We start from the raw sequence: 12210 nt of genomic DNA on the forward strand, positions 1-12210 counted from the left end.
CAGGGAGGTTTTTAGGATAAAAGAAAAGTAATAAAGCTAGCTCATCGGTTTGTGGCGTATGGCCAATATACCATACGCCCTTGTGCCTTATTGCTTAAATATAGACTGGAGTTGCTTACCAAGACAACATTGAACATTCCTGAGTGATCTAGTTACAGTTTTGACTTAAATCATCTTGATAATCTATGGCAAGACTTGAAAATGGCTGTCTAGCAATGATCAACAATCAACTTGACATAGCTAAGAGACTTACCCAAAAAGACTGTAATCACCACATGTGCTTCTACAAAGTATTGACTTAGGGGTGTGACTATGTAAATTAGTTAATTCTGTATTTCAATTTTAAAAAAAGCTTTTATTTTATATGTCACTTTGTTATTATGGGGTATTGTGTAAAAACATATATTTAATCCATTTTGAATTCAGGCTGTAACACAACAAAATATGAAATAAGTCAAAGGGTATGAATACCTTCTGAAGGCACTGTAGATTCCAAATGTTAGCTAACTAGCTGTGCTAATGTTGCTATTTTGTAGAAATCCCTTGTTGATACTAGCCAGATGGCCACAGATGATGAAGAAACAATTTAATTCACTCTCCATAATCCAATAGTGCCAGTGCCAGCCCACAGCCAAATGTTTAGCGAGCTAGCTAATGTTAGCATATTCGCTAGCTAGCTAAGGACACTGCACAAACTCGGCTGCTAACACAGGCAGCTTTTTCATGTAAACTAATCCATTGTGATGTAATTTTAATACAATACTAGTTACAGTGGTTAGCTAGTTTGGAGGAAGTATTTAGTGTTGTGTGCATTGCGTATGTGCACTTAACTAGATACCATCCCATAGCGTACAGTACACTGGATATGAAGTGTGACTGGCTCGTGACATTTATCCGTGGATGTATGGATAAAATGCTGTCTTTTTAAAAACGTTTTGCTGTCACTCCTGTTGGATCCCCAATGTGGGGGTTCATGCTCTCTGATTGGCTCAAAATCAAGTTGTTGGCCACTAACAAGCGTTGTGATTCTACAAGTAGAAACGGCAGGTTCTTCACTACCGGGTCGGCAAGCAGCAGGTACCACTTGTGTTCTAGCAAGAGAAGGAACGGCCTCCCAGCGTGATAAGTACCTACCGGCAGTGAGATTCTCTGTGTGCTTCATGCGTTACATGGTGACAGTTTAGACCGTAACGTACCTAGTCTTCAAGCATTTGGGCCAGAAACGCAATTCAAACTTTAAAATGTGCAGACCGGTCTGGAATCGTGCACTTGTCAAATACTTTTTAAAACCATTAATACTTTTTGAACTATAAAATGTTAAATTTGTAAGTCGCTCTGGATAAGAGCGTCTGCTAAATGACTTAAATGTAAATGTAAGTGTTGATAATAGCTCCATAGGCTTGAATGGGAAGTATTTGAATTTGCCACTGCTCTAACACATTTTAAGCTATCGAAACCAAACCAACATTGGCATATTCAGACTGACCCTACTTAGATTGCTTGTCAAAATAATTTCAATACCATACATATTTTTGCACCATAAACATTTTAAATTAGCATAAATTAACATACGAATAAACGGTCCTGCTCATCAGCCAATTAAGCTACAAGCCCAACTATAAAACATTCAGGCTATCCTAACTTCAAATTCATTCAAATCTTTATCAACTATAACTATATAAATTAGCATAAAATAACCCAGAAATGGTAACTCTTGAACCGTTCAAGCTAGAGACACCAAACCAATGCTCACATGTTCAAGCTAGCTGATGCTATCCAATCAGTTTAAGCTAGAGACACCAAACCGACTTTCTCATGTTCAGGCTATCCTAACTTCAAATTCTTAAACTTGTATTAACTTTATCTATATACATTTGCATACAGTTGCATAAAATCATCCAGAAACGGTAACTCTTGAACCGTTTAAGCTAGAGACACCAAACCAATGCTCACATGTTTAAGCTAGTTGATGCTATCCAATCAGTTTAAGCTAAAGACACCAAACCAATGCTCACATGTTTAAGCTAGTTGATGCTATCCAATCAGTTTAAGCCAGAGACGCCAAACCAATGCTCACATGTTTAAGCTAGTTGATGCTATCCAATCAGTCAATTAAAATGTCAAAACCCTAAATATTAGCAAGCACACCCTAAAAAAGCTAGGAAGCACACCACACTTTCTTTAGGAAATGCACTTTTCTTGTTACAGCTCTCATTGGGAACAAATGGAAATTCAAAGTTTTTTTCTCCATTTGCCAATATTTCCCATGTGTTTCATTGATTTTATACGTGTATTCTTTCTAAATGTCCAGAAATGAGGACAGCTTCTTGAACAGCAGGGAATACTTGGCCTATCATGTTTAAAATTAAGTGTACACTGACCATTCCCATAATTCCTGGTTCAGAAGGATAATTCTAGGATAAGGATGCTGACCCTTTCTAAAAGCCCTCATACAATCAGCAGAGAATAATGAATGTGTCAATGACTCCTCATCCTGGTTCAAAGTTATACCCTTAAAACAAATGACCCATACTCAATGTGAAGTGTTATTCTCCTGCACTTCATAGGGGGTTTTAGCATATTTTGAACTTCTAAAAAGAAAGGGAAATTAATATTAAAGACTGTAGAATTCAAACTATATTTGAAGCTTGGTTACATGCCCAGGCTCATGGTTCTTACACATGACCGCTTCAAATGTTTTAATGCAATGTTATATTCGATATATACCATACCACAACATTCGGAGAGGCATTACAAGCTACATTGCCAGAGAAATCTCTAACGCTGAAAATAATACCCTGTCAATATGTGACACCTAAACATACCAGAATATGATTGCATAACATTTGACAACTGCTTTGGCCAATAGTGCCTAATAGTCTAAATCTTTGAACCCATCCAACCTGACATCTATACATCCAGTAAGGACATAATCTAAAGATTATGATGTGTATGTCTTGATATCTGTGCAGGAAAATTCTGATGTTCTTTTTCATGTAATTCTGTGAACCCTTAGCACTACTGGGTTCTCTTATTCCTAATGTTGTATCACGGCACCATCTAGTGGTTATATATTTTTCTTACTCTACCCACCCACACTAAACATTTCCTGAACACTTATGCAAACACACTCCCCAGATCATATCTATGGTCAAAACTTGTCAAATATTAATGTGTATATATGCACTGACGGGCAGAAATGTGCTACTTACACAGTGAATGTGCTATACTTACGTGCAAACTATTGTTGTGCCAAAAGCGACACCCTATTCCCTATATAGTGCACTACTCTTGACCAGGGCCCTTGGCAAAAGTTGTGAACTATATAGGGAATATGGTGTGATTTCAGACACAACCTATGACTAGTGTAGTAGTAGAGAGAGGCACTCACCTGTTTGATGGGTATGGCCCTTCCACTGCCTATGCTATCTGTTTTACTGTCAGTGTTCTTTGCCTGTTCACTGTTGGCTTTCCGTGACTGCAAGGAAACAAGAGAGTCAGTCAGTCAGTCACAGCAACAAACCATGGCGATGGGGTGGGAGTTGAGTGAGGTGCGTGTATCAAGGTGAGCATGGGGGTCAGAGGTAAGAATGCTTGGAGGTTGGGGTGTGTGGATCGTGTGTGTCTGGAGAGGAGTTTGGGGGGCGGACTCAACATCGCAAAACAAAATTCTTAACAACAACAACAAAAAGCTAAACAAACAAGCAGACCAGCGTAACATACAGCGGGAACATCAACGTGCAGTAATAACAAAATAACAGACCAGAACATAAGAAACATCTCAACACTTAATAAATAGGTAGTAGACCAAAAGACGACGTTGAGTCATGACTCAGTCCTGTAAACCCATGGAAGATCCATCCCTCTGTTAGGCCCACAGTGGACCCTTCCAGATCTGAGAGGAACACCCCTCTCTCAGGCCCACAGTGGGCCATTCCAGATCAGTCCCAAATCAAGATTCTAAGGCCAGCAGGGGCTTTTTGCATAGATCCATTGACAAGTCAAGTTGCAATGCAATAAAAAGTAGAAAAGGCAGGTTAGGGGGAGAGAAGGTTATTTTACAAGATGGACAAAGAAAGTTCTCAAATATGAATTTCATATTGCTTTTCCTCCCAACCTTAAACCTGTGAAATTCCTGTTGAAACACCAGGTGGGAAAATGCATTTCAAATCATCCACAGTGTTAGGGTTAGAAGTACAGGTGCTGTTAAACATGTTCATTATAAACAACAGTGGAACCCATCAGTGAACAGGTGCAGCAGCACATTTCACCAACACCTGCTGCAAATACATGACATGTCAAATGACAGACTGTGCAGGGAAAATAGTCAAGCAGTGAACATACAGTATTATCCCATGTTATGACAAACAGAGTACATGGACACAGAAGATCCCCAAAGCACAGACTAACAGGTGAAGAACAGGAAATGTCACTCATAACCAACAGACAAGACTATTATGATCTCACTCAGAACAGGATGAAGGGATGCCCAATCAATCACCAATGGAGAGAGGTAGAGTCTGAGTTCAAGTAAACCAACTCTGGTTTATCATTTTCAACATTTTATTGTTTTATTCGGATAATTTTTGTTTCTATACAGACACCATACAAATTAAGTCACAGGTTTCACTTTCAAATAAGATCAACATAATGAGCCAAACATTGCAGTTCCCACAAAATATAGGATGGACAATAAAGGCATCTTTTTTTATTTTTTATATATTTCATATGTATATCATATACTTTCTATAGAGTACCATTGTAAATACAATACAAGATATACAGCAGTCTTATATTTTTCAATACCTAAATGATATAAAAGCGATTATGGAATAAGTTCATAATCTTCATACCAAACCCAAATTGAAATAAATGAATAAAGAAGAAAACAAGTAAATAAATATCAATAATAAAGAATGGAGAAATGAATCATTCCAAAATCATAGTCAAATTAAATAAATAGAAACTACATTCATACAAGTCGGTGCAATCCATTTCCCATTCGTTATTCATTATTCTGTATGATACCACTTCTCCCTGACGCCCTACTCTTATTTTTATGAAGGCCTTCATAAAACGATCCAACATCACCCCTAACATACCCTTATTTAAGATGACCACATATTCAAGTCCATTCAAGACCTTCCTTGAAAAGAAAGAGAAATGAAAAAAGAAAGAAAAAAAAGAAAGAAAGAGGGAAGTCAACAACTGAAAGTACTTCACACCTCTAGTTAGGGTTGCAGAATTCTGGGAACTTTCAATAAATTCCATGGTTTTCCAGAAATCCTGGTTGGAGATTTCTGGATTTCCTGCTTATTATCTCATGATTCGGGAATCATCCAACTGGGATTCTGGGAAAACCAGGGAATTTATTGAAGGTTGACGGAATTTTGCAACCTTCCCTCGAGTCCTCATTTTATGGCAAAAAGCAGTTTGATGTCATGTAAGAGAGAAGTGATGTTATGTAAGAGGGAAGTGATGTCATGTAAGAGGAAGTGTCCTTTGAGTGGTTGAATCATAATTCCAAGCGTGACTTAACTGTACACAGACTGTTTGTACGGAGGTGGGGTATAAGGGGGCATTTCCAGCAGAAAAGAGTCCCTACATTCTGTCACACTCCAGAGTGTGTGAATATGACTGTTTTTCACTTTGAGCATGAACTGACTCCCAAACGTCCAACGTTACTTGTTGTCTTGTCACAAAGTTGTATGGTTTCCATAGTGCATCATGCATTACCCAGGATGCAAAGGGGACACTAGGGTTAAGCAGCAAAAACTATTTTAACGCTCTAGTCCCTACGCATTACTCCTCCCTATTGGGAATGACAGGCCAGAGGGACAACTCATTTAGGGGTGCAATGCGGTTTGATTTTTGATACCACAGAGCTCTTCTAATGCGGAAGGAGTTAGAAAGCCCTTTTTGATGAAGAAAGGTTGGGAACAGTAGCAGAAATCTGCAAATATCGAAAAGAAAAAACATTCCAGAGCGTGTATTTATTTTTTTCCTTAAGGGTGTATATCCAGTAAAACGTACAAAAGTAATGAAAGGAACTAAAAACATGTCAACAAAATGGCTGACAAGATGTGACAAAATCGGGGGTAGGGGAGCATGCAAAAAGGTACTCTTCAATTCGTCATGACAATGTTTATGAAAATAAAGAAAGAACAAAAATGCCTCAAACCTATTGATGTGGTTAATAAACCATGGAAGCACTAGGAAAGGATTTCTGTGTACTCAGCTGACACCTAGTGGCCATTACTAGTCATGGCAGAAGTGGGTTGAGGGTGATGACTCTGGCTGGTTTGACTGAACTGACTGGTGGTGAAAATACATGGTGGATAAACCAACATCTTTCTGAGTAAAGCTTTTAGGACCTTTGAGAAATAAAATCACCCTAAAACTATTATGAAAAGCTCCAATAGAGGCAGAGTCACTTGTCAGTTTGCAATGCACCATAAAGCTAAAAGTCCAAATGTTTTCAAGGTAGCCTATTTCAGCAAATTAAATTGTATTGGTCACATACACATGGTTAGCAGATGTTATTGCAAGTGTAGCGAAATGCTTATGACATATACTAACCATTTGCATGAGACCAATCCAATTTGATTTTACTTGTATAATCAGTATGGGGATATCTGAAGTACTTTTGAATTTATCCCAAAAGCTACCAAATGTGGACAGACAGCCTGGCATCATCAGATTGTGCACTGGGATACAGAGTAGTTTAAGTTGTCACTGTGGTATTCTACCTTTTCGCTCAGTGACCTTTGACTAGCGATGGAGAAGAGTAATAAATTGTGCTTTATAATGTATCATAGAGCTATGATCATATTACATAAATCTCCAAAGTGAAATAAACCAAACTGAAATATTTTGGGAAAAGGTGTCTGAATATTCTAACTAGCAAAACGGTGAGTACAAGTGGTTTCATGAATATGACTGCAAAGTTAGCCACAGTGTTGTTTCTAATTGGTTTGGGTGCTTTTGAAAGGTATTTCTGGTCAAAATGCCCACAAAAAGAAAAGGAATGTGAAATCAAAAGGGTTGAGAGAGAAATAGACACTATTGTGTCTTAAAACCTATTAAAATAACCCATGATGTTAAGGCTTTGTCTCTATCTTGACCACAACTCCCCAACTGAATAAAAAACGGTTAGGGATCACAGTTACCCACTACTATGATTAGAAGAGGTGGCATTGCAGGTTTTATAATACTGTCTTTGTAACTATGTGTGGCCAGAAAGAGATGTTCAGGACTACTGTATTGTGTACGGCGTGTAAATAATTCTGTGTCCTCAAGCGGTCCTCTGAACTGAGATTGATGAAAAAGCAAGGTGAAAAGGTGTAGTCTTAAAGTGAATGCTTGGTAAACAAAACTATTTAGGTTTTTCTCTTGTATTGGAAAAATGGCAATGTCTTCCTTGCTCTTGAAGTGTCATTTTGGATACGGTGAGTCGTCGACCCCCCCCCTCCCCCTCGACCTCTCTTCCGCCCCTCCCTGGCTCTCCCGCCCTCCCACTTGCTGCTCCTCAGAAGGTCATGAGCTGAAACTCCCGCTCGGCCTGCCATTCGGGCACCCACACGGGATAGGTGGCGTGCTTGGGCATCTCCATGACGCAGACGGGCAGAGGCTCATTTCTCTGGTGGACAGGGTTAGTCACTACCTAGCAGGGGGAGGGAGAAGACAAGGGGCGCTACTAACTGACACACAGCCTGCTCTGCTGCCCAGAGCCTGGAACCCAGCAGTGGCTACCACAGTAGCTGGGGTAGGGGGAGATGGGAGAGGTTAGAGTGAGGGAGAATGTGGGAAGGCTGGGGTCAGGGTTGAGCTTGGTTAGAGAAAGGGACAGGGCTGGGGTTAGGGGAGAAGGTAGAGATAAGAGAAAGGGGGGCTGGGGAAGAGATGAGCGTAGATTGAAGCAGGAGAGGGCTAAGGTTATGGGGAGAAGGGAGAAGTAGAGGTAAAAGAAAGGGGAGCTGGGGAAGGGATGAGCGTAGATTGAAGCAGGAGAGGGCTAAGGTTAGGGGAGAAGGGAGAGGTAGAGGTAAAAGAAAAGGAGACTGAAAAGTACAGTGGTTAGTGCAAGGGTCGCAAAGGTAAGGAAGGTTAGAGCTGTGCCACAAGATTGAATACGGTACATTTGGGTTGGGTTAAAGCTAGAGTAAGGATAAAAGTTTAACTAGGGCTATCATAAGTATATGCAATGGGAGCAGGGCAAGCTGTGGTAAGTACACTGGTAGTGGTCAAATGGCAAAAGTCAGAGATGGAATAACTAGGGTAGGGATACCTACAGTAAGGTAGGAGTGGAAGGGGGAGAGAGGGAGAGCATGCATTATCTGACTCTGTACTGATTGAAAGGGTTATGTTCCTGACTTTTAGTTCAGTTTATTGTGTCCGGGTAAGGGAACTGGCATTCCTGGCTTTAGTGAGGTGTAGCCTTGCCTCACCCCTTCTCTCCCCCAATAGGGAGTCACTGCAAAGAAAGGATCTAGTAAAAATAAGAGGGGGAGGGAGGGAGGGAGGCCAAAGATTGAGACAGTGAGGCCAGGAGGAGGGTATAAGTGAAAGATGAGTAATTAATGCGCTCATTTACTTCCAATTGGAAAGTAAAGAAAAATGTCACCAACGTAAAAAAGGTTTAAAAAAGCTGAGATATTTCTCCACAGTGCTTATAGCTTTGATATTTGCTTTAAAATAAAATTAAAATTAATAGAATTAATTAAGCTTTTTTCATAGTATGGGTTCAAAATACAACCCAAGTTGTAACCAACAACCATATTGTTATTATATTTTGTCCCCGTTACCCATTTTAGTTGCTTGTATAAAGAGTAAAGCCAGGAAGGCTTTTTGTGCCTGTATCTGAAACAGCCAGAAAGGGTAGCTTTGTCTTTGTCTCCATCTAGTGGACAGTATGTGTGTGCAGTACTGTGCCCTCTAGTAATGTGAGTGGGTGTTGCTCTGCATCAGCTGCCGCATACTTACAGTGAAGATGTTGGAGCGGCGCTTGGACTGCTTGCGGATGGGTGTGGGCGTGTTGGAGGCAGCAATGGTCTCGATACGCATCTCCCTCTGGCTAATGCTGGGAGTGGAGGGCACAGAGGAGGAATAGTCGCTGAACACACCCCCACCGTTTGCCGACTGGAGGAGGGAGGGAAGAGAGACCAAGATGGAAAGAGAAAGAGGGAGAAAAAGACAGAGAGAACAGACTGGTCAGTTACAGGCAGGGTCTGGGAAAGCGAAAACACATAGATACTATAGTTTACGTAGGCTCCTGTATGCCCTATGTCTTCTGTAGTGTCCAGCCTATCCACATCTTCTGTAGTGTCCAGCCTATCCACATCTTCAGTAATGTCCAGCCTATCCACATCTTCAGTAATGTCCAGCCTATCCACATCTTCAGTAATGTCCAGCCTATCCACATCTTCAGTAATGTCCAGCCTATCCACATCTTCAGTAATGTCCAGCCTATCCACATCTTCAGTAATGTCCAGCCTATCCACATCTTCAGTAATGTCCAGCCTATCCACATCTTCAGTAGTGTCCAGCCTATCCACATCTTCAGTAATGTCCAGCCTATCCACATCTTCAGTAGTGTCCAGCCTATCCACATCTTCAGTAATGTCCAGCCTATCCACATCTTCAGTAATGTCCAGCCTATCCACATCTTCAGTAGTGTCCAGCCTATCCACATCTTCTGTAATGTCCAGCCTATCCACATCTTCAGTAGTGTCCAGCCTATCCACATCTTCTGTAGTGTCCAGCCTATCCACATCTTCAGTAGTGTCCAGCCTATCCACATCTTCAGTAGTGTCCAGCCAATCTATATCTTCAGTAGTGTCCATCTTCTTCAGTAGTGTCCAGCCTATCCACATCTTCAGTAGTGTCTAGCCTATCCACATCTTCAGTAGTGTCCAGCCTATCCACATCTTCAGTAGTGTCTAGCCTATCCACATCTTCAGTAGTGTCTAGCCTATCCACATCTTCAGTAGTGTCCAGCCTATCCACATCTTCAGTAATGTGTCCACATCTTCAGTAATGTAGCCTATCCACATCTTCAGTAGTGTCTAGCCTATCCACATCTTCAGTAATGTCCAGCCTATCCATCTTCATAGTGTCCATATCTTTCAGTAATGTCCAGCCTATCCACATCTTCAGTAATGTCCAGCCTATCCACATCTTCAGTAATGTCCAGCCTATCCACATCTTCAGTAGTGCCTCTCTTCAGTAATGTCCAGCCTATCCACATCTTCAGTAGTGTCCAGCCTATCCACATCTTCAGTAGTGCCTATCCACATCTTCAGCTCTATCCACATCTTCAGTAGTGTCTAGCCTATCCACATCTTCTGTAGTGTCTATCCACATCTTCAGTAATGTCCAGCCTATCCACATCTTCAGTAGTGTCCAGCCTATCCACATCTTCAGTAGTGTCCAGCCTAGCCAGCCTATCCACATCTTCTGTAGTGTCCAGCCTATCCACATCTTCAGTAGTGTCTAGCCTATCCACATCTTCAGTAGTGTCCAGCCAATCTATATCTTCAGTAGTGTCCAGCCTGTCTATCTTCAGTAGTGTCTAGCCTATCCACATCTTCAGTAGTGTCTAGCCTATCCACATCTTCAGTAGTGTCCAGCCTATCCACATCTTCAGTAATGTCCAGCCTATCCACATCTTCAGTAGTGTCTAGCCTGTCCAGCTTCTATGTCCAGCCTATCTTCTGTAGTGTCCAGCCTATCCACATCTTCTGTAGTGTCCAGCCTATCCACATCTTCTGTAGTGTCCAGCCTATCCACATCTTCTGTAGTGTCCAGCCTATCCACATCTTCAGTAGTGTCTAGCCTATCCACATCTTCAGTAGTGTCCAGCCAATCTATATCTTCAGTAGTGTCCAGCCTGTCTATCTTCAGTAGTGTCTAGCCTATCCACATCTTCAGTAGTGTCTAGCCTATCCACATCTTCAGTAGTGTCCAGCCTATCCACATCTTCAGTAGTGTCCAGCCTATCCACATCTTCAGTAGTGTCCAGCCTATCCACATCTTCAGTAGTGTCCAGCCTATCCACATCTTCAGTAGTGTCCAGCCTATCCACATCTTCAGTAGTGTCCAGCCTATCCACATCTTCAGTAGTGTCTAGCCTATCCACATCTTCTGTAATGTCCAGCCTATCCACATCTTCAGTAGTGTCCAGCCTATCCACATCTTCAGTAGTGTCTAGCCTATCCACATCTTCAGTAGTGTCTAGCCTATCCACATCTTCAGTAGTGTCCAGCCTATCCACATCTTCAGTAATGTCCAGCCTATCCACATCTTCAGTAGTGTCCAGCCTATCCACATCTTCTGTAGTGTCCAGCCTATCCACATCTTCTGTAGTGTCCAGCCTATCCACATCTTCTGTAGTGTCCAGCCTATCCACATCTTCAGTAGTGTCCATCCACATTTTCAGTAGTGTCCAGCCAATCTATATCTTCAGTAGTGTCCAGCCTGTCTATCTTCAGTAGTGTCTAGCCTATCCACATCTTCAGTAGTGTCTAGCCTATCCACATCTTCAGTAGTGTCCAGCCTATCCACATCTTCAGTAGTGTCTAGCCTATCCACATCTTCAGTAGTGTCTAGCCTATCCACATCTTCTGTAGTGTCCAGCCTATCCACATCTTATGTAGTGTCCAGCCTATCCACATCTTATGTAGTGTCCAGCCTATCCACATCTTCTGTAGTGTCCAGCCTATCCACATCTTCTGTAGTGTCCAGCCTATCCACATCTTCAGTAGTGTCTAGCCTATCCACATCTTCAGTAGTGTCCAGCCTATCTATATCTTCAGTAGTGTCCAGCCTGTCTATCTTCAGTAGTGTCTAGCCTATCCACATCTTCAGTAGTGTCTAGCCTATCCACATCTTCAGTAGTGTCCAGCCTATCCACATCTTCAGTAGTGTCCAGCCTATCCACATCTTCAGTAGTGTCTAGCCTATCCACATCTTCAGTAGTGTCCAGCCTATCCACATCTTCAGTAGTGTCCAGCCTATCCACATCTTCAGTAGTGTCCAGCCTATCCACATCTTCAGTAGTGTCTAGCCTATCCACATCTTCAGTAGTGTCCAGCCTATCCACATCTTCAGTAATGTCCAGCCTATCCACATCTTCTGTAGTGTCCAGCCTATCCACATCTTCAGTAGTGTCCAGCCTATCCACATCTTCAGTAGTGTCCAGCCTGTCCACAT

At 41.6% G+C, this 12210-nt stretch overlaps 1 protein-coding gene across 2 annotated transcripts in view; it reads right to left on the reverse strand.

Annotated features, from left to right (window-relative positions):
- The window catches only part of LOC118401968 (arf-GAP with GTPase, ANK repeat and PH domain-containing protein 3-like), a 394943-nt gene that overhangs the window by 86232 nt on the left and 296501 nt on the right, over positions 1 to 12210 (reverse strand). For both annotated transcript variants that reach the window (XM_035799697.2, XM_035799696.2), the window contains exons 8-9: positions 8983 to 9138; positions 3392 to 3478 (exon numbers count right to left, since the gene is read on the reverse strand). In XM_035799697.2, coding sequence (XP_035655590.1) covers positions 3392 to 3478; positions 8983 to 9138 — 243 coding nt within the window. The remainder of the gene's footprint in view (positions 1 to 3391; positions 3479 to 8982; positions 9139 to 12210) is intronic.

This window comes from Oncorhynchus keta, chromosome 23 (genome assembly GCF_023373465.1).
Source record: "Oncorhynchus keta strain PuntledgeMale-10-30-2019 chromosome 23, Oket_V2, whole genome shotgun sequence".
NCBI classification, from domain to species: domain Eukaryota; kingdom Metazoa; phylum Chordata; class Actinopteri; order Salmoniformes; family Salmonidae; genus Oncorhynchus; species Oncorhynchus keta.